General features: G+C 49.3%; 1 protein-coding gene across 4 annotated transcripts; it reads left to right on the plus strand.

Annotated features, from left to right (window-relative positions):
• Positions 1–681: 681 nt before the first annotated feature.
• On the plus strand, positions 682–20,972 carry DET1 (DET1 partner of COP1 E3 ubiquitin ligase). 4 transcript variants are annotated; one of them, XM_077317344.1, is made up of 5 exons: positions 682–1,001; positions 5,407–6,203; positions 11,689–11,879; positions 13,438–13,629; positions 17,431–20,972. In XM_077317344.1, the coding sequence occupies exons 2-5, from the start codon at positions 5,475–5,477 to the stop codon at positions 17,618–17,620; spliced, it is 1,302 nt and encodes a 433-aa protein (XP_077173459.1). In that variant the 5' UTR covers positions 682–1,001; positions 5,407–5,474; the 3' UTR covers positions 17,621–20,972. The 4 variants fall into 4 exon arrangements, with proteins under 4 accessions (XP_077173459.1, XP_077173456.1, XP_077173457.1 ...); XM_077317341.1 differs by having other exon boundaries at positions 684–1,001; positions 5,407–6,557; XM_077317342.1 differs by having other exon boundaries at positions 684–913; positions 5,407–6,557.
• The last annotated feature ends 605 nt before the right edge of the window (positions 20,973–21,577 follow it).

The following is a 21,577-nucleotide window of genomic DNA, read 5'->3' on the forward strand; positions in this document are numbered from 1 at the left end:
GTGTTGTCCAGATGACATAGATAATTTCCTCTGGAGAAAATAGCTGCTTTGGAGTGCACAATGACATTATAACCTACCGAGGTACCTTCCCTGCCCAAACCAGCCCCTCCCCCCAGATCTCCAGAATTTTTTCCACCCAGAGCTGGCAACCTCTAAAGAAGGGCATGTTCGGCTTGCACAGAAAAGAAGGGGATGCAATGATGTCGTGTGCTGCTTAAGGTTGTCATGGCATCCTGCGAGGCAGTGGCTGTCATGGCAAGGCATCCAACGTGGTTGGCATGGCAACCCCAAGGGGATGGGCACGTTGCTCTTCCCCTATGGAGTCCTCCATGGGGGGTCTCCCCTGGGCGTGGGCAGCCTCTGGGAGGGAGGCTTCAATTGGGCCATCCCTCCAGTGCCAGTTGAGGACGGGATGGAAGCCACCCTTTCGGTCCTCTTTGGAGGAGGCGGTTGCCATGGTGCCATCTTAGGCCAGGAGGCGGTTGCTATGGCAGCCACGCGCGGGGCGGGGGCGAGAGAAGGGCCGGGTGTCGTCCCTTCCCGGCGGAGCGTCCTCCGGCCGGCCACCAGGGGCTGCTGTTAAGAGACGGCAGGGCCGCGCGACGGTCGCTCTATCCTTCCTCGGGGTCCTCTATGGTTAAGCCCAGCACTTCCGCCTTGGTGCGCGTACGCTCCTGCTGCCGTCGGACTTGTTGGTCGCGCCGGACCTCCCTTGGCGGAAAGATGGCGGCGGCTGAGGCCGCGGTGTGAGTGAGGGCGGCGATGCGGGCGCCTCTTGGGCCCGTCGCGGGTGGGGGGTCCTGGCTTGGGAGGTCGCAGTGCCCCTGGGGCGCCCGCGCTTCTTCCCGGGCCCGCCGGCCAGTGTGCTACGGAGAAGTCGCTCCCTGCCCGTGTGAAGCCCAGGAAACGCATGGTGGGTTGGAAGAGGCTGCCTGCCGCAGTTCTGCATGAGGCACTGTTCTGAGATGGCTTTCTTCCACGCGGGGGCTGACAGGAGGCGGGTAGGCTGCTTTTCTCCCCTCTTTGGCGTTTCTAAACAGGGTGATGGGGCTGCCCAGGGGTAGAACTACACTGAATGGCCTTTCACCCAGAAGAGGCTGCCTTTTGCATTATTTCTAGTGGAGGGGGGGGGGGGCAGGGTTACTTTTTGGCCTCAGTTTTTATGGTGGAGAGAGTGGTGATTGTGCCCTGTCTCTTAAAATGGTGCCTTCTCTGTTGTGAAATGGGTCGTTTATAGCAGGGGTAGTCAACCTGTGGTCCATGGACTACGTTCCATGAGCCCCTGCCAGCAAACGCTAGAACTAGCCATCCATAGAAAAGTCTCCCTGCTGCATTTCTGCAGGTTTCACTGTCCTAGATGGCTTTTTTCATGGCAGCCTCCTCTGAAGGTGGGTTGTGTTATATGTTTATGTGAGGTAGCTGGATTCATCTGTCTTTCAGTTTATGCTTCTTTTTTAGTCAGAGGCATAACCTAAACTACTTGTCTAGGAAACAGGGTGGGAAATTCTCTTCATTCAACTTTTCAAACACAACTTCAGGTTTTAGATGCACCTTTAAGACCAACGAAGATTTATTCAGGGCATGAGCTTTCGAGTGCAAGCACTCTTTGTCAGACTATGATCTTCTTACACGACAGGGAATATATGTAAGAAGATCATAAGTCTGACGAAGAAAGCTCACGCCCTGAATAAATCTTTGTTGGTCTTAAAGGCACTACTGGACTCTGATTTTATTGTGTTACTTCAGACCAACACGGCTACTCATTTGAAACTTCAGGTTTAATTCAGAAAAATCAGCTTTGTGTCAATTTTAGTAACTTGGAAAACAAGTGATTGGACTTCATAGAATCATAGAATAATAGAGTTGGAAGGGATCTCCTGGGTCATCTAGTCCAACCCCCTGCACTATGCAGGACACTCACATCCCAATCGCTCATCTACTGTAACCTGCCATCCCTTTGCCTTCACATAATTGGCCTCTCCATCTGATGGCTATCTAGCCTCTGTTTAAAAATTTCCAAAGATGGAGAACCCACCACCTCCCGAGGAAGCCTGTTCCACTGAGAAACCGCTCTAACTGTCAGGAACTTCTTCCGGATGTATAGATGGAATTTCTTTTGAATTAATTTCATCCCATTGATTCTGGTCTGTCCCTCCAGGGCTAGAGAGAACAACTCTGCTCCATCCTCTGTATGGCACCCTTTTAAATACTTGAAGATGGTTATCAGATCGCCTCTTGTTCCAAGGAAGCCTGAGTACAGTTATCCACATTGTTGTGAAGCTCATTAAATGGTGTCGTTGTGAAGCTCAGTAACGCACCATCTAACTTTGCTCACAAGTTTGTTGTGAAGTGTGTGTGGAGTAGGCAGGATGACTTTGAAGGAGGAAGGATGAGAATTTTTGGTGTGACACATCAGTCACAAATTAATTAGTTCTTTGCACCCTTTACAATGGTTTAATCTTTGGATATGTCACCTTCGCATCTGGCAGCAAAACAATCTTTGTGGTTAAAGCCTGCTTCTTAGCACATTTGTGTGCAAACTGTAACTTTCTTCCAAACATCTGTTGCACAATTGTGGGCTTTCCCTTTCACAATACTTGCATACAGGCTAGGAGGAAGTGTATGTTCTCTGAGCTTCCATGTTCTCCCTGCATTTTGTGAAATTGCGCAGCTTGCTGTATTAATTGACCTTTCCCGAAAAGAACACTACGGTACCATTTCTTGTGACTGTAATGTTACATTTCAGTAGCAGGGGAAGGGATATTTGTATTTGAAAAAAAATGACTATAAACTGCTATGAGCCCAATTAATATAGTGGATTTAAATTCGTTAAATACAGCTCAGGCACCCTAACTATATGGTGTGCTGTTAAATTGTATCCAACTTGAAAGGCAATTTGGTGTAAAGAGCAATGGCCTCTAATCTGGGTTTGATTCCTCACATCTCCATGCAGCCAGCTGGGGGGCCTTTTATTTACTTTATTACGTTTTTATACTGCTATCCCTTGTAGCTTTGGGTGGTTTACAGTGAAGTACAGAAGAGTGAATGCATCATAATTATGAACTTACAACATTTCTAACATTACAACATTATAACTTTACAACTGTATAACTGTTCTGCACAATTGTAGTTCAACTTCTTCTGAGAGTATTGCTGGATCAGGAGTTGCCTTGTACATCTGCTGGATGCAGTTGGTGGTGAGAGGTGCTTCTGGGGGCTCTAGTTGGTTGGTGTTGTTTCCTTGGCCTTGACTGAAGGTTTGGTGGAAGAGCTCTATTTTGCAGGTCCTGTGGAATTGTTTTAGCTATGGCAACATCCTGATCCCTTCTGGGAGCTCATTCCACCAAATGGGCAGCAGGACAAAGAATGCCCTGGCTCTGGACAAGCCTAGATAAGTCTCCCTGGAGCCAGGGATCACGAGCTTGTTGGTGTTTACAGAGCATAGTGCTCTCTGGGGCGTAGGCAGAGAGGTGGTCCCTCAGGTACTCAGGGCCCAGACTACGTATAGCCTTGAAGATAATTACCAAAACCTCAGGAGGTGGTGGGTTGGGTTCTCCTTTTTTGGAAGTTTTCAACAGAGGCTCGGTAGTCATCTGATAGAAATGCTGATTTTATGAACTTAGGCAGATTGTGAGTGGGTGGGCAAGAAGGGATGTGTCAGTGTTTGTCTCTTGTGGCCCTTCCTTGCATCCCCAGGGAATTGCTGATCACCACTGTGGAATGGTAGGTGAATTTCTTCCAGGCCAGGCTGGGTTCTGGAAATTTCTGGTGGGGGGATCACTTGGGCATGAAATCGAGGTCACTGTGGGTGGGCAGATGGTTGTGAGTTCCTGCATTAGGCTGGGTTAGTTTTTATATGAAGAGTTAGTTTTTATATGAAGCCTTTCTCTACCAGAAGAAGTTTCAAAGCAGCTTACAATTGCCTTCCCTTTACTCTACCCACAACAGACACCCTGTGAGGTGGGTGAGGCTGAGAGAGCCCTGATATCACTGCCCGGTCAGAACAGCTCTATCAGTGCTGTGGCGAGCTCAAGGTCACCTAGCTGGCTGCATATAGAGGAGGAGCAGGGAATCAAACCTGGCTTGCCAGATAAGAAGTCGTCGCTCCTAACCACTGCACCAAGCTGGCTCTCTAGATCAGAGGTAGTCAACCTGTGGTCCTCCAGCTGTTCATGGACTACAATTCTCATGAGCCCCTGCCAGCAAACACTGGCAGGGGCTCATGGGAGTTGTAGTCCATGAACAGCTGGAGGACCACAGGTTGACTACCCATGCACTAGATGACCCTGGAAGTCCCTTCCAACTGTGGTTCTATGATTCTGATCCAGGATTCAACTAGTGCAGCTTTTGGAGCACAGGCTGGATATAGGCCCTTGGGACAGTCATTGTTCTCTTAGAGCTCTCTCAGCCTCACCTACCTCACAGGGTGTCTGTTATGGGGAGAGGAAGGATCGTGAAAGTGGAGTACAAAATACCCCAGCTATTACAGTGACCTAGCAAGGAGCATCCAAGGATGGTGAGAAGCAAAGTTATTGCCATTGCCTTCTTTTGCAAAGCCTACCTTGGTGGTCTCCCATCCATGTATAGACCGTGTAGCTTCTGAGATCTGATAAATTAGGCTATCCCATACAATGCAAATCCTTAGGCGCTCAGTACAGAACACTTAATCAACAGAGTCAGTGAGGTGCATTTGTTAGTGTTTTACTAGGACTAGGGAGGCTGTTTCTTGTCATGAAATTTTAACATGGTGTTCTGGGACAGTCATTCTCTCTCAGTCTAACCTATCACAGATTATTGTAAGAATAGGATGGAGAATAGGAGAATTATGTATGTCAACTTGAGCTCCTTGGAAAAAGGGTGCCATAAAAATGCACTAGTTCTGTTCCACCTTAATGACCAGCACACTTATTTTAGCATAAAGGTAAAGGTATCCCCTGTGCAAGCACTGGGTCATGTCTGACCCTTGGGGTGACGCCCTCTAGCGTTTTCATGGCAGACTCAATACGGGGTGGTTTGCCAGTGCCTTCCCCAGTCATTACCGTTTACCCCCCAGCAAGCTGGGTACTCAGTTTACTGACCTCGGAAGGATGGAAGACTGAGTCAACCTTGATCCGGCTGCCGGGATCGAACTCCCAGCCTCATGGGCAGAGCTTCAGACACCATGTCTGCTGTATTATCACTCTGCACCACAAGAGGCTCTATTATTTTAGCATATTATTTTAGCATAAGCAGGCATAAGTCTTCCTGCTCTTTTCCAGGGTGGATTTGGCCTTAGAGTTGAGTACGCTTTAAGTAGTGATAGATTTTAGTCTTTTAAAATGGACATATCTATATATGAGCATGGGGTTTGACCCTTCTTCCTGCAGCTGCATTCTTATGTTAGTTACTCTCTCCTTTCTTTGACAGCATGATCTGCCTCATAGCTGTCTCAGATTCTACTCACCTGGGGATTTTCTCCCCTTGAAGACGGTGGCATGGATCATGAAGCTCTGACCATCAGGCCTCGTCGGATACAGAACCAGAATGTCATCTACCGCCTGGAACGGCGAAGGATCACATCCGGCAAAATGGGGACGCACTGGCACCAGGTCCGGGTCTTCCACCAAAATGTCTTCCCAAACTTCACAGTGGTAAATGTTGAAAAGCCGCCCTGCTTCTTGCGCAAGTTTTCCCCCGACGGAAGGTACTTCATAGCTTTCTCCTCGGATCAGACTTCCTTGGAAATCTATGAATATCAAGGGTGTCAGGCGGCAGAGGACCTCCTCCAGGGCTACGAAGGGGAGGTCTTGGCCAATGGCAACGACCAGCGGTCCATTAACATCCGTGGACGGCTCTTTGAGCGTTTCTTTGTCCTCCTCCATATTACCAATGTGGCGTCCAATGGCGAGCACTTGAACCGCGAGTGCAGCTTGTTCACGGATGACTGTCGCTATGTCATAGTAGGCTCTGCTGCCTATCTGCCAGAGGAACCGCACCCTCCCTTTTTTGAGGTTTACCGCAACAGCGAATCGGTGACTCCTAATCCCAGGTCCCCTTTAGAAGATTACTCTTTGCACATCATAGACCTCCACACAGGCAAGCTGTGTGACACCAGGACGTTCAAATGCGACAAAGTCATCCTGTCCCACAACCAAGGACTCTACTTGTATAAGAATATCCTGGCCATTCTGTCTGTGCAGCAGCAAACCATCCATGTCTTTCAGGTAACGCCAGAGGGCACCTTCATTGATGTAAGGACAATAGGTCGCTTCTGCTACGAGGACGACCTCCTCACGCTCTCAGCGGTTTATCCGGAAGTCCAGCGGGATTCTCAGACGGGCATGGCGAATCCATACAAAGAGCCGTTCATCAACTCTTTGAAGCACAGGTTGCTGGTCTACTTGTGGCGAAGGGCAGAGCAGGATGGGAGCACAATGGCCAAAAGGAGGTTTTTTCAGTATTTTGACCAGCTGAGGCAGCTGCGGATGTGGAAGATGCAGCTGTTAGATGAGAACCACCTCTTTATCAAATACACCAGTGAGGACGTGGTCACATTGCGGGTGACAGACCCATCACAGGTACAGGTCTGTCCTTGGCAGGACTGGCTGGATGTGAAGTCTGCCTTTGGCCTATGAATTCGGTACATCATGGTTCTAGCGCATATGCTGCTCTGCCTTTTATTGTGTAAAAAGAACATTATTTATTTAGCGAAATGTTTACAGCTCTTACTGTCCGAGTCCAGCCTCAGGGGCCCAAGAGAACTTAATGCGTGGCAGTAAGAGTGCCGCTGGATCAGACCAAGGATTGCTTTTGGTCCAGCAGCCTGCATCCTACGGTAGTATGCCAGGTGGTTCCAGAAAGCCCAACGGCTTGAATGCAACCAATAGCTTTTCTGAGTTGTGTGTCCCTCCATACTTCAAGGATATCACAACTATTAGCTCTTGGTAGACATATTTATTTCAGTGATGTCTTCTAGCAGGTAATTCTGGATATGCATCAATCCATTTCATTGAGTGATCTAGAGCAGGGGTCCCCAACCCCCGGTCTGCGGCCCGGTACCGGGCCGTAAAGGCCATCATACCGGGCCGGCAGTGGCCGCGCCTGCCTCTCTCCCCCTCCCCCTCCCGCAGCGAGAAGCTTGCTAGGCCGCGAGCAAAGCAGCCCGGCTAGTTTCTCGCTGTGAGCAAGGGGGGGGGGGGAAGAGGCAGGAGGGTCCGCTGGCATGCTGGCGGACGCAGACGTGCATGCGCAGAGCTGCCGTGCATGCTCGTTTGTGCTCCTGCTTGCGCAAACGCGGATGCGTGGCAACTGCACATGCACATTTGCACACAGCTAGCGCCCGGGTAGCCGGCTCTCCCCCACCCCCGGAGGCGGTCCTCAACCGCAAAAAGGTAGGGGACCACTGATCTCTAGAGGACTGGTATGGTCAGAGTGGGGTGAAAATGTTAGCAACTTGTATCATGCCTTTCACCTTAAAAAAAAAGGTTTAAAAGTCCAAACACTTTAGCCTGTCTACGTAGGTGCTTCCATGTTTTACATAGGCCCTCCTATGAGAATTCTTAGGATTAGTAATACTGACTAATCTCTCTCTTTATTTATTGCATTTATATCCTACCCTTCCGTGATGGCTCAGGGCAGCTCACAAAGTTAAAATATTCACACTATAATAGGTAATACAAAAATTTTATAATTAAAAATACTCGTAGCCCCAACTTCCTCAAATTCATATACTATTTCCAGGGACTGGGAAACGATACGTCATGATGCGTGTAATGATGTAAATGAGTTTTAAGGAGGCCAGCAGTCATTAGATGTTATCTTCAGGCCTCAACCCTAGTTCTGGCAGATCAGTTCTGTCTTATGAGCCCTGCAGAATAATTTCAGGACCTCGTTAGGCCGAGCATTCTGCCAGGTTGGAGCCAAATCTGAAAAGGCCCTGACCCTGGTTGAGGCCAGTTTTATTTCTTTCGGGCCAGGAATCCTTAGTAGGCTTTAGTCACTTGACTGTAACACTGTTGGGGAACTTAATGGGAGAGGTGGTCCTTCAGATACAATGGTCCCAAAATGTATAGAACTTTAAAAACGATAACCAAAACCTTGAATCTGATCTGGTCTTTAATCTGAAGCCAATACAGTAGGGAAACCACTTGTTGTATATGCATTCTACTGGGTCCCAGTTAGGACTTGTGCCACTTCATTTTGGACTACTTCAAGTTTCTGGAGCAGTTTCAAGGGTAGACCCATATAGGTCATGTTACAGTAATCAAGCCTGGAGGTGACCATTAAAATATGCTGTGCGCAACATTTGCACAACAATGCATCCAGGATCACACCCGGGTTCTTGATGGTTCCCAAAATTGTTAGTAGCACTGGGGCACGTTGACCCAACCAGAGGACCTTGCTTTAAGATGCTTTGGGCTGATCCTGCGTTGAACAGGGGGTTGAACTAGATGGCCTGTATGGCACCTTCCAACTCTATGATTCTATGACCTCCTTCTTAGCTGAATTCAACTTCAGCTGAATCTGCTTGAGCCAGTCGATCACAGCCTCCAGGCACCTGGCAAAATAATGTGGGGAGGAAGATGGATGGCTGCCCGTCAATAGATATAGCTGGGTGTCAGCTGCAAATTGGTGACACCCAAGCTCAAAACTCACTGGGCGAAGGGATGCATTGGAGAGAGAATAGCTCCCTACAAGACCCCACATGCCAGGGCCTGCCGTTGGGAGGTTCTCCTAGCATCACAGTCTGTCCCCACTCTTGGAAAAAGGATTGTAGCCATTCAGGTGCAGCACCCTGAATTCCCTCAGCAGGCCTGTGGTTGACCATATCAACTGCTACCGTAAGGTCTGACAACAATGGCAGCACTGACCTGCCTAGATCCAGCCATCTGCAGAGATTGTCTGTAAGGACAATCAGAGCCGTTTCCATGCTGTGGCCAGGTTGGAAACTGAACTCGAACGGCTCAAGAGCTGATGTGTCTTCCAAGAAACTTGGCAGCTGCTCTGTGATCGCACGTTCAAATACATTACCTAGGAACAACCAAGAACAACCGATGCAGAACTGGGTGGTAGTTGGCTGGATCAGATGGATCTAGAGCTGTTTTTTTTTTCAAAAGCAGCCTAACCACTGCCTCCTTCAAACTCTCTTGGAAAGTCCCTTCAATCAGGGACAAGCTGATATCTCTTGGGGAGGGGCCCAAATCTCTTCTCTGCTGGCTTTCACCAACCATGAAGGACAGGGGTTACGTAGTCGGCCAAACAGCTGCCAGAGTCTTGTCCACCTTGGTCAAGGAGAGCAGACTGGAGCGGTCCAGAATTGTACCTTGAGACAGCCAAGGGGCCTCCAGTTCTCTTATTGTATCCAATTTAAGGGATTTATTGGTGACGATGGGGAGTGACCACGATGCTACAGAAGGATGAGGGCCAAGACACGTTCTCTGGCTGTTGTGGCTTGATCAGCTGTAATCTGAGGGGGGGCAGAATGACCAAAAGGGACTCTGAGCTGACAGAGCAGTGTCGGGCTGAGAAGGGAACTGGCCAGGAGATGCAAAGAGGAGAACGGAAGGCTAGGAGCAGACTGAAGGAACGCAGGAAGGGGATGACCCTGGGAGGGATAGCAGACAGGATGGGCTAACAGGCCATGGCTCACCTGCCAGTATCTGTTTGGCATGCAGAAGGTCCCAGGTTCAGTCTCCAGCAAGTAGTCAGTGACTAGTGGCCAGTGGACTGGAACTGCAAGAGCATTGCAGGTACCTGTTGGATAGTGTCAGTAAGGTTCCTTTTGCTACAGACACATGCTCATCCTTTAACGCTGATGCTTAAACAAAACACCAAGAAAACTCCACCATATTCTATTTCAAGGTTTTAATTCCCCGGTTTCAGTGGTGATTGAAGTGGCAGGGAGGAATCAGAAAAAAAGAAGGGATGGAGACTCAGCCTGAGGAATCTGTAGGGGCAACAGACAATGAAGGGGTAGAATTTCCCCCATGATGTTGTATATGTGTGTGTTTTCTCCCTTTTGCTACATTTGATTGGAAGGTCCTTGAATCTCAGGGACTGGGCATTAGCATATCCAATTATCAACATGGGAAGACCTGTAGATACTGTAATTCAGAATTTGTTGCCATGAACAAACAGAGATCTTCCTACAAACCTGAAAAGCTCCAGTTTGGTGGAAAATTCTGCAATCTTAAAAAAAAAATTGTGTCTGTATGTGTGTGTTTTTGTATGTGTGTGTGTGTGGGGGGGTTAATACTCCCAAAATAATAGAAGTGGTACCTGTAGGTTTAAGAAATGAATGTCCTCAGTGGCCATTGCCAGTCAGCCGCAACAATATTACCAGCCTTCAAGCCTTGGTTTCTGTGAGTAAAACTCAGGGTGGAGAGGCAGGGTCCTTTGTGGAATTGTTTTGATCTTTTAGGGAGAACTCATTGGGACTGGTCTCAGCAGTGACTTGTTGTCTCTTGTCTGACAAAACTTAGACAGGCTGTGGTGCTTGCTGCAATTCCCAAGGCTGAATTCCCCATTGCCATGAACACTCCCTAGGTGACTTCGGGACAGTCACACATTCCCAGCCTAACCTTTCTCATAGGGTTATTGTGAGGATAAAATGGCAGAGAGGGGAATGATGTAAGCTGCTTTGAGTCCCTGTTTTGGAGAATGGCAGGGCATAAGTGAAGCAATTAAATCATAACTACTGCTGAAGAAAGGGGGCAAATAAAAGGCCGGTGGGAGGGAGAGAGAAGCAGGGAAAGGTGAAAGTGTAGGGCAGGAGTAGTCAAACTGCGGCCCTCCAGATGTCCATGGACTACAATTCCCATGAGCATTTGCTGGCAGGGGAATTGTAGTCCATGGACATCTGGAGGGCCGCAGTTTGACTAACCCTGGTGTAGGGGTTGCCAGGACAGGGCAAAGGTAAATAGTGTAAGGAAGGCAGATACAGCTTCAAACACTGGGCTTTCAGATGTGCAAAAATCCCCCAAGTCTTGGTTGTTTGTAACCAGGGAAAGATTTAGCTTGTCCCCAGCTGACTGATTGCAAAGCCAAGCTGCAGCTTTTGGAAATTCTTGGATAAGAGCGTCAGTAATTCAAAAGAAATAGTTAATGGTGCTCAGCCTTTCATTTCCCCAGCAGCAGGGGACCTTGGAGGGGACGGCGTTTGCAAGCAGCCCGTGAGCACAATGCGCTTTACACGGCTCATCTCGGCATGTTGGAAATATTAAGGCAGGAAAAGAAAACAGCAACACCCCCCCCACCCCTCCCCAATAAAACCAACCAACTCTCACCTCTCTGCATATACAGTGGAGGAAATAATTTATTGCCTGGCTTAAAATCGTTTCCCAGCAGGTACTAAAATTAAATCTGCTGCTCTGGGAGAAGCGGGGGACATTTCATTTTTTTGGCAAGGGAAGAAAGCAGGAACACTGATGGATCTGGTATCAACTATAAACAATCCTCCCCCCCCCTCCAAAAAGAAAAGAATTGAGAGGAATTTCACATTGCTTTGTAAAATAATTTCACGACAGTTAATGGGGTGCCCATAGAGATAGCTGAAAACACAATAAAGTGGCCTGTGAAATGCTGGGTCCTCCTGGGCCAGCTGCAAAACCAGCATCTCTGTGCCTTAATTCTTGGTGGCGGGAGTGGCCAGGCTGCGTCTTTCACCAGCGCTCAGCTGGACAGCTCTAATTCTGCTTCTCCCCCTCCCAGCCTTCCTTCTTCGTTGTATACAACATGGTGACCACTGAGGTGATTGCGGTCTTTGAGAACACTTCGGACGAGCTGCTAGAACTCTTTGAGAACTTCTGCGACCTCTTCCGGAACGCCACCCTGCACAGCGAGGCGGTTCAGTTCCCCTGCTCGGCCTCCAGCAACAATTTCGCCAGGCAGATCCAACGCCGGTGAGCATTGTGGCTTGGGGTTGGTAGTTGAGCTTTTTGGCAAATCAGTGAAGACAGAGGGACTTGGTTGGCTTCGGTCCCAAAGCTCTATTTTAACAAATGATTTTGCTTTTGAAAGTGTACACAGGGTGGTTTAAGCAAAAGGTTTCAAATATGTTTCCCTGACTTTCCGCAAAGGTGGATTGGAACTAGTGCAAAAGGCCTTGAAGAGGTCTAGTGGTTGATATCAACCTTGGAATGGAGAGTCTACGTTGAAATCTTCAACTGAGCTTTTTACATGAACTTGATCGCGTCACTTTTCCTAACTTAACTCATGGACTTGTTACGAGGGGGATTGGTGGAAGGGAAGCAGGATAGCACCGCGTACACCAGTCTGAGCTCTGCAAAGGAAGGATGGGGTAAAACTGTAGGATTGGAAAGCAGCGACCAGCTTAAATCTCCATAGTTTGGGCCTAAGCAGAGTTACACCCTTCCAGCCTCTGTTGAAGACCCTGGGTGTAGAAATTTAAGGTGGCCTTAGGGAAAGTCCTTCATCTACAATAAGGGAGAAGTCACCATGACCTACCTTACGGGGCTCAGTACAGCAAGGTGATTTGCATGAAAGTATTTCAGATGCTGAAAACTGTATATGTACATGCAGGTGCAAAAGTAAGAGAAAATGCCATGCTACCAAAGCTTTGCCAGGTGCCAGTGTGATCTGGCACAGGAGATCTACAGGAGCCCAGAGCCAAGTGGACAGCTCTGGGAAGACAGGACATTACTAAAAAGGAAGGGTGCCACTACAAAGAAGGCCGTGACTCGGTTGCCCGGCTGACCAATCTTTGAATGTGGGCCTTATTACAAAATTACTAAAAGAAATATTTAAAAGACAAGATTGACTACAAAAATAGCAGATACATATTTGTTAATATGCCATATAGGATAAATAAACCATACATTGGGCATGAAACAACCATCAAAATGCAGAATATATATATGAAAGTACAGACCAGAACTGGCAACTATCCACAGCAAATGAATTCTTTTACAGTACGGAGTGACACAGCATTTTTTTCTACGTTCAGCAATTAGCTGAGCAAGGTCAGAATGACTGCTTTTAATAATTTTGTAATAGTTTTACAATGGAGTCTTTCTACTGTGTGTATATATATTAAATATAAAATTCTGTTTTTATAGATTCTCCCTGACTCAGGCTACACGGCAAAATGTGTAGGGACTTTGTAAAATTATCCCTTGGCATTTTCCCGTTTTGTTTTTGTGACATATTGCTGGGTGCAGCACACTTAGTTCCCTTTATCCTAGAATCCCAAATGTCCCTGCAGGCTCAAAAAGGTTGGGGACTCCTCCCGTAGTATTGAGTTCAAAATGGTTCATGGACATTCCCAGCTATAAGAGGTGGGTCAATATACAAGGTGGGTCAGTATTACCTTTCTCTGATCCAGGCTGATCCTGACCCAAGGTCTAGGGGCAGGGAGGACGATAGGAGCAATTCTTTTTGTGTGTGCTTTGGTCAATGCCTCCCTTACATGGTCTCTCTCTCTCTGTCTGTCTCTTTCAGATTTAAAGACACAATTGTGAATGCCAAATATGGCGGGCACACAGAGGCCGTGCGGCGGCTCCTGGGCCAGCTCCCAATCAGCGCTCAGTCCTACAGTGGCAGCCCTTACCTTGACCTCTCCCTCTTCAGTTACGACGACAAGTGGGTTTCAGTCATGGAGCGCCCCAAGACTTGTGGTGACCACCCAATCAGGTATGCATCAGGAAGCTGCAGGTGTGCATTTTGGTTACAGGAGGGGGTGCACTTTTGAAACAAAGGAAGCAAGGTGGGACCTTGCTTAGGGTCAGTAGAGCATTCTCCTCCATCCGGCCCACTTCTCACCTGCCATGACAGGTGAGACTGGAACAGCTGAATAGAACCTCTGTCTGTTTCCCTTCATTTCTGTCCCTCAGCTTGGCTCTCACTACTCTTTCATTCTGGTCTGTGTGGGGAGTCAGGCTGAGTGGGAGAGTAATTGGTCCAGTGTCAACCAATGAATTCCTTGGTGATTGGGATTGGCGTGGGGCTCTCCCCTGGTGTTAGTCCAGCACCATAACCACTGTACTGCCCTGCTCTCAATACCTGAGGTTGGGAATAAGAGATTGGCTGCTGGAAACAGAATGCTGGACGGCATGGACGTTGGCCAGAAGTAGCCATGCTGCTTGTGTTTTAACGCAATTAAACTGACTTTCTTAAAATCAGGTGCTGCTAATTGTTTTCATCTTCCCAAAAGGTGAGATACCATTTGAAAGCCATATGCTTTATTACCATCCAGGGAATATTTGGAAGAATGTCTTTTGGAGTTGCCACAGAAGTCCATCCCTCTTATGTTCTCCACAGATCTTGGGGAACTTTTGGACAATTGCCACATAACACTGTTTTCCCAAGCACTTGATGCTTATTCATTATCCAGGCTCCCCCCTCCCCCTTATCCTTGAGGTCCCTGGAAGGCCCCAGCAGGCAGCCTTTGTCTGTAGGTGGCAACACTGCTTTCCACAAAAGGCTGACAGCACGACAGCTGTTTTCAGTGGGTCTTTGGGAGAGGAGGCAAGCAAGTACCCCTCTCCCCCCACCTCAGCAGCTGGGGCTTCAGATGGTGAGAGGGCCCAGAGTATTTCAGAGTGGTTGGGTTCTCATGTCTTTGGCACAGGTTGTGACCCTCTGCAAAGTCCTTTGAGAGGAGCCAGAGACACTTCAGATTTCTAAGCATCTGGCTTAAACAAGGTGGTTCAATATCTGGTGATAAAAATGCCACATACTTTGGGAAAGGTAGAGGTATCGGTAGCTATAAATGGCATCCTCCTTCAATGGCAATTCCAGTCATCCCAGCAGTTCTTTCTGTTCCCCACATGCTGGCACAGAAGCTGCTGCCCAACCTCAGCTTTGGCCATTATGGCCTTCCGAAGAAGGTTAGGTAGGCGTCTGCAGACGAGAATCAACTGTTGATGGGGGCAGCAAATAGAAACCACTATGCCCCCCCCTCACTGTAGCTTGTGGGGTGCCTTCTGGAATATCAGTTTTTATTGTACGTCTGCATTTCCACTTTATGTCTGTTTGTGACCTTGGGACTTTGTTGTTGTGAGGAGGAAATGGAGGAGAGGAGAACAATAGAAGCTGCCTTGGGTTCCTGCTGGGAAGGAAGGTGGGTGAAGTAAATAAAATGAAAAAGGGAGAGTGAAAGAGAGCCAGCCAGTATCACCCAGTAGGTTTGATGATTCAGGATTAGAACAGACTCTACCCAACCCTAGTCCTGGTCTCTTCCCTGGTTTTCTCTCGAAGGTTCCTGCTGTGTGGTCTGGGTCAGGAATGACCCAACCCAACCCAGCCCATTCCCCACCCCCTCCGCTTTCTGGCCTGTTGCCGCACACAGGTGACGATGTCCTCCTCCGGGCCCTACCTGGCCTTCAGGTGTGCTGTACCCCCCAGCCCCCCTTGCTCACAGAGGAGCTTCGAGTCCTGCCATCCCTGTTCCCAAGGAGTTCTGTTGCTGTCAGCTCCCATCCAAGGGATGTTCGGCATTTCCTCTGCATAGAGAACTGCTGTTGTTATCACTGTTCTTGCCGTTCCTCTAGTGTGCCTGTGCTGTCGTTCCATGTCCCCATTTCCCCTGCCCCTATCACCACCGTCTTCCTCCTCCCACGCCAGTCTGCAGCTGCCGGAACGGCCCCCCCCCCCCTCAGTCTTGAGCTTCTGGGCAGAGCAGAGTGTCTCCCAGGGACTCAGAGGCTCCCTTGCAGTGGCTGTAGCAGCTGCCCCGCCATAGCTAAGTGTGGCACTTGGGGCAAGAGCAGCGCAGTTTTCGGTACGCAGCCCCCCTCCCCCCTCCCCCTTGTGAGGAGCCTGCCACTCAAGCAGGTGGGGGGTGGGGATGGGGGTGGGGAGAGACTGGGAAGTTTAAATGAGGAGCCCATTTGGAAGCCTTTAAGGGACAGAAACAATTTGCAGGCAAATGTTCCGTTTTCATAACAATTGGCACGGGGCGAAAAAGCCGAATCTCTGCATTGCCGTTCTTCCCGACACGCATCTTGCATTTCAGCGGCTAATTTCTCCAGCGTGTGTGAGTCCATGGAAATGGCCTCTGATTGCAGAGCACTCTTCAAATAGATTTAAAAATACCAAACGGCGCCGATCTTGGAGATTACAGGGCGCTTGTCTTGAGTACAGCAAATTGCCCTGAATTGGAGTAAGAGGAGCAGACCACAGACCATGTTTTATTTCAACACACACATACACACAAAACCTTCCCTCCTCTTTTCTTTCTCCCCTCCCCGCACCCCCCCCAGTGCTTCCCCCTGTGAAGGGGGGGGGGAACCATTTGGAAAGCCAACTGTGCTTCCACCCAGTCCTTGTCCTTTCATTGTCTGGCTGGCTAGTGGGGGGCAGATTCAGGGGGGGAGGGCAGAGAGAATAATGCCCATCTCACAAGAATGCCTGGAATTCAAGCCAGCTGCATTGTCAAAAGTCCAGAGGGTGCCTGCTTGTTTGAAAGAGTGTTTTCCTTCCTGTTCCACCTGCTGCTGGGAGAAACTAGGCGAGCAGCTGAGGGTAGCCCCTGCTGCGAATCGGCTTGTGTGGGACATTTCGAGTGGAGGCCCGGAAGTTAGGCAAGTGTAGTCCTCAGTTGTAGAAGGGGGTATGTTTATTTCCAGCTGCACTTATTCATTTGAAACGTTTCCATCCTGCCTTTCTAATCCTGAAGTCTTCCAAGCGATACCCACAGAAGCTCAAAAAGAAGAATAAGGTGCTGTCGAGAGACGGCTGATTTATGGTGACCTTATTCCTGGGGCCTTCCAGGCAAGAGGCAAGCAGGTGGCTGGCATAGGACTTCCTCTGCATAGCAACCCTCGCCTTTCCATCCAAGGACTCACCTTAGCCGACCCTGCTTAGCAACCAAGTTCCGAGGAACTCGAGCTAAGCTGGGCTATTCAAGCTGCTTAAACCGTCCAGTGAAAGCAAGGGCTAAAAAATAAAAAGTCATTTCGCCCAGCCAAATTCAGCGACCTACCACTATATGAGCAGCAGGGGGAAAGGAATTAACGCGAAATCCAGGTAAACCAGAAAAAATCTTTGGACCGGAGTTTGGCAAGCCTCTGTGGGGGATGGATTCCACAAGCTGAGAGCTCCCCCCCCCCCCGAAGGCCTCTGCTTGCCTCTGAAATGAAACATCCAAAGCAGGAGCCCTGTTAAGCTTGGGCGGGTTGTTTGCAGAGGGTCCAGGTCCCAGGTGAGAACGGGGCTCCAAAGGTCATCCTAGCTAGCCTTTTGAATTACAGCTGGCAGCAAACCTGTAAACCGCGGAGTTCTTTTCATTTTGGTCCCCATCATGGTGATTGGCACCTGCCAGCAGCCCTCCTGCTGCTTCTTACAGAAGCTTTCAAGCTGCTCTCGAAGAAGGAGAGCCCCACACAAAGTGTCTTGCGGTCGCTTAATCCTGCCGGTTATCCATTGCCAGGCAGTGACATGGTGTGTCGCACGATCCTGATCCCCCATTGTCCCCTGCCCCTCTCTTTGCAGGTTCTACGCCCGAGATTCTGGCCTTCTGAAGTTTGAAATCCAGGCGGGACTCCTGGGCCGGCCTATCAACCACACCGTCCGACGCCTGGTGGCGTTCACCTTCCACCCGTTCGAGCCCTTTGCCATCTCCGTGCAGCGGACTAACGCTGAATATGTCGTAAACTTCCACATGAGGCACAGCTGCACCTAATCCAGCTGGCCATACCTGTCAGCTAAAGGTGTTTTGTCCCAGACTCACCAAAGCCTCACACCCTGCTGCCCTTCGAGGAGCTGCATGGCCAGTGGAATTCTCCTGCCCTCAGAGCAAAGCTGCTGCCCTGGTTCTCATGGATCGGCTGAGGGCTGATGAACTCAGTTACTGCACTTTCTCACTTCCTGACCCACAGCTGTTTGGCCTGGGGCTTGCTCTTGTGCTCAGTCCAGCTCCTTTCGGTGCTTTTGTGGGGAGGGAGATATGATCTGTTGAACAGAAGGCAGTGGAGAATCGGCTTCCCTTTAACCAGAGAGTTCAGGCTTTAGAGAGCTGTCCCAAGCTCTCTATTCACCAAGCTAAGGCAATTCACCCTTCCAAACCACAGAGCTCCTTTTCTGCCCTTTAGGGCTGTGAAGATCTTTTGCCAGTGTCTGAAGGCTCTCATCTTGCCACGCTGACTGGCACAGTTGGGCGCTGATGATCCTGACCGAAGGGTTGGCGAAGGTTGGGCATTGGTTGTTCCAAATTCACAGCTAGGAGGAGGGCACTGCTGGGCTGATGGGGGGGGGGTGGTGGTCAGGTAGTCGTCTACTGTGACTTTGCAGTTCACGGAAGAGGGATGGGTATGGTGTGCACCTGTGTGCGTTTGGGGGGTGGGGCTGTTCTCCCCTTTCTACTGGCACAGAAGGCAAGAAAAGGAGAAGCATGTATGAGGAAGCTGCCAACTTAATTAAGCATCATGGTAGACATCCATTGAAAGCCGGGTCCTCAGAGAGAAGGACGGGGGGCAGGCTTTCCTCACCTCGTGGCTGTATCTGGAGACCGTGAAGGCTTTTTAAACAGCTCAAGTAGTCAATTGAGGCTTTGACTTGTCTTCTGGAAATTGTTAATGTCCAAGCCACTGAGGAAAGATCCTCGAAAATGAAATAAGATCCAGAGGTCGTTCTGGCTGGACTCCAAAGAAGAGAAAAAGCTTTGAGAGTTTGTGGTCCATTAACTTGGTCGCTTCCTCCCACCCATGTCCCCCCCTTTTTTTTTGTTTCCCCCACCCCTGTGCAGTTAAGCAGTCGCTCTTTTTGATCACGGTGGTCCGTGTTGCTGAATGTTTGGTGCCTCCACCCCTCTGTCTTACGCAGTTTTGCCTCCGGCTGCAGCCCTGCGCCTCTGGGGCCAGTCTCCCTGCTTTTGGAAGCAGCCTGGCACGTGGGCTGCAGCCTAGGCCTTTCGGTGCCTTCGTTTTTACTGAGCTCCCTGCGGGGCTGAAAGGAGGCCTGGAAACAAAACAGTAAAAAAGTGTGTGTGTAGGGGGGGGGGAGGGTTGTCCCTTGGAGAGAAGCGAAATGGCAAAATACCCACAGCTGAGTGAAGTAAGCAGGAACAATGATCCAGGAGGCAATTCCTTGGAGGGGGGGAATCCTGGAAGGGAGCAGATTCACTAACCCCCCCCCCCACCAGCCTGAGGTGTTACGATGGAGCAAAATTAGGAGGATGTGATTTTTAAGGGCACTTGCCCTCCAAACAGGTTGCCCTTTGCCTTCATGTGGTCCAAACTCATCAGCCAATGCTGTTAAGGTGTGGGGTGGGTGGGTATGTGAGTGCCAAAAGAGGGTGAATGGGGCAGGCCTACAGGTCGCGATGGGTCAGACACGACTTCGCACCTAACAACAGCAACCCAGGTTAGACTTCAGAATTATGTGAACCTGGAAGGTGCCAAACTGGGTTTTTTAAATCACCCATCCATTTTCCAAATCTTCACTGTCGCCCTTTGTTGATTTATAACCCTTTGGGGATATTCCAAACATGATGCAGGGGGAGAAAAGCCAAATGGACATTCTGCTTGTGGACAGCAGTTCCTGGGATTACAGTGAAGGGCGAAATCTGAATCCTGGGAGGCAGGGGGGGGGGGCTAGCTTTGGATTCACCTTGTTGATCATGTTGTAACCCGGGAAACATGCAACCCATCTGTAGATGTTCTTAATAAGCACAGTAACAGGACAGAGATCCCCCCCCCCCATGTGCATGTCCAGGATATCTAGAATCACCCTGTCTCCTGGCCCATTTTGGAGTTATGCCACGTGACTTCCTAGCTGAAGACTGCTTGAATGATTCCCCCCCCTCCCAATGTTGTGTTTTGTTGCTGAGTCTTCCCTGCTGCCCTCCTCACATGTTTGTGTGCGTGTGTGCCTGCCTGCTCCGAGCTCCAAGCCAAACCAACACTTTGTCTTCCTGCTGATTGACAGCAGTTGACAGGAGCGGTTCCATTTACAAGTTAACATGCACTTTTCGTGGCTGCCTAAGAGAATGTTTGTAAATTGGGGATTGCTGTAAAAGGCTTGCAAAGTGGGTTGCTGGCAGGCGCGCGGGAGCGTGATTGAGTATCCCTTGTGGGGCTGTGTTGGGGAGGGGGATGTGCCTCAGGAGTATGCAGGCACACTGCCCGTGGGGCTAGTAATCATAGCAATGGGAACTGGTGCTGACTGGTCAGGTTACTACCAGCCCCCCACATGACAGCCATGCATGAGCCCCATCACCCCAAAGAAACCAGCCTCTGGATGAACAGGGCTCAGGAGACTCCCTGGCTGCACACGTTCCTCCTTTGGAATCAGTCGCCAACATGGTGGCTTCCGGCCGAGGAACTTTCCTCTGACGCGAGGGGCTCTTCTGCACATGGAGGAGCCCACTGAAGTTGGAGGAAGGCTTCATACTTCAGGCCAAAGGAAAAGTGGAGTATAAATGTTTAAATACTAATGGGTGGCTGAAGATGGCTCTTTAAAAAAAGGAAGGTCTTGCGGAAAGCCAAGGAAACAAATCTGGAATTAGAAGTTTGTCTAGCAGCTCCTGGAATACATAACCCAAATTCTGTAGCTGTGTTTGTACTCGGTTTCTTCAGGGCAGGAAAGAAAAGAGGATTTGGGTACTTTCTAGATGGGGTGGGCAAACTGTGGCCCTCCAGATGTCCAGGGACTACAATTCCCATGGGCTCCTGCCAGCATTTGCTGGCAGGGGCTCATGGGAATTGTAGTCCCTGGACATCTGGAGGGCCACAGTTTGCCCATCCCTATTCTAGATGCTTGCCGAGAGTGGCGAGAAACAAATAGAATAAATAATAATAATAAAATTTGGGATCCAAAGATTTGCGAAAAGTGATGGGGATGGTGTGGCTGCTCAGCTAAGCTCCCAACTTCAGCTGCTACAATTGAATTATCTGCATTTCTGTATAACCCCAACTTTTGACTTTTTAGGAACCACGAACATAGTGATTGAAGAGGAGCCGGATATTTTATTCCCTTCCCGATCTTTTTTCTTTGTTACCCTTGTGACTTTTTAAACAGCAAAACAGTATTTTTAACACGTCGTCCTGTCTCTGCTTTGCTTTCTCTGGGCCTGGGCCAAGCCGAGTTCTGTAAGAAAGAAACGGTGCCGTTATCAGAAGGCAAAACCTCCATGGCTGACTCCATGGAAGGAAATAAAAAGCACTCCGCAGCGTCTGGAGCATTGAAAGAACTTCCCATTTCTTAGTTCAGTAAAGCAGGTGATGCCCCTCTGTAAGTTTATTTATACCTTCCTAATACACTTCTTCAGCCAGCTTGTCTGCTGGAGTGACAGGCACAGTGGAAATGAAATTATGGCTTCCTCGGGAGGTGGTGGGTTCTCCATCTTTGGAAATCTTTAAACAGAGGCTACATAGCCATCTGACGGAGAGGCTGATTCTGTGAAGGTTCAAGGGGGTGGCAGGTGACAGTGGATGAATGATAGGGTTGGGAGTGTCCTGCATAGTGCAGGGGGCTGGACTTGATGACCCTTGAGGTCCCTTCCACCTCTATTATTCTATGATTCTATGAAATGCTTCCTTGAGAAGGGATTCTCAGCTGAAGCCAGGCGCAATGGGGTTGCGCTGCTGCTCTCTGCCCTCCTTGTGACACTCCCCATACACACCCACCCATGACAGACAGG

Source organism: Paroedura picta, chromosome 18, assembly GCF_049243985.1.
Source record: "Paroedura picta isolate Pp20150507F chromosome 18, Ppicta_v3.0, whole genome shotgun sequence".
Taxonomy (NCBI): domain Eukaryota; kingdom Metazoa; phylum Chordata; class Lepidosauria; order Squamata; family Gekkonidae; genus Paroedura; species Paroedura picta.

What these genes read in the sequence shown, in the direction of transcription:
- DET1 (XM_077317341.1), top strand. Translation starts at nt 5,475, where the DNA reads ATGGATCATGAAGCTCTGACCATCAGGCCTCGTCGGATACAGAACCAG. An exon ending in GGGTGACAGACCCATCACAG is followed by an intron (nt 6,558 to 11,688) that starts GTACAGGTCTGT and finishes TCCCCCTCCCAG; the next exon opens with CCTTCCTTCTTCGTTGTATA. An exon ending in GCCAGGCAGATCCAACGCCG is followed by an intron (nt 11,880 to 13,437) that starts GTGAGCATTGTG and finishes TGTCTCTTTCAG; the next exon opens with ATTTAAAGACACAATTGTGA.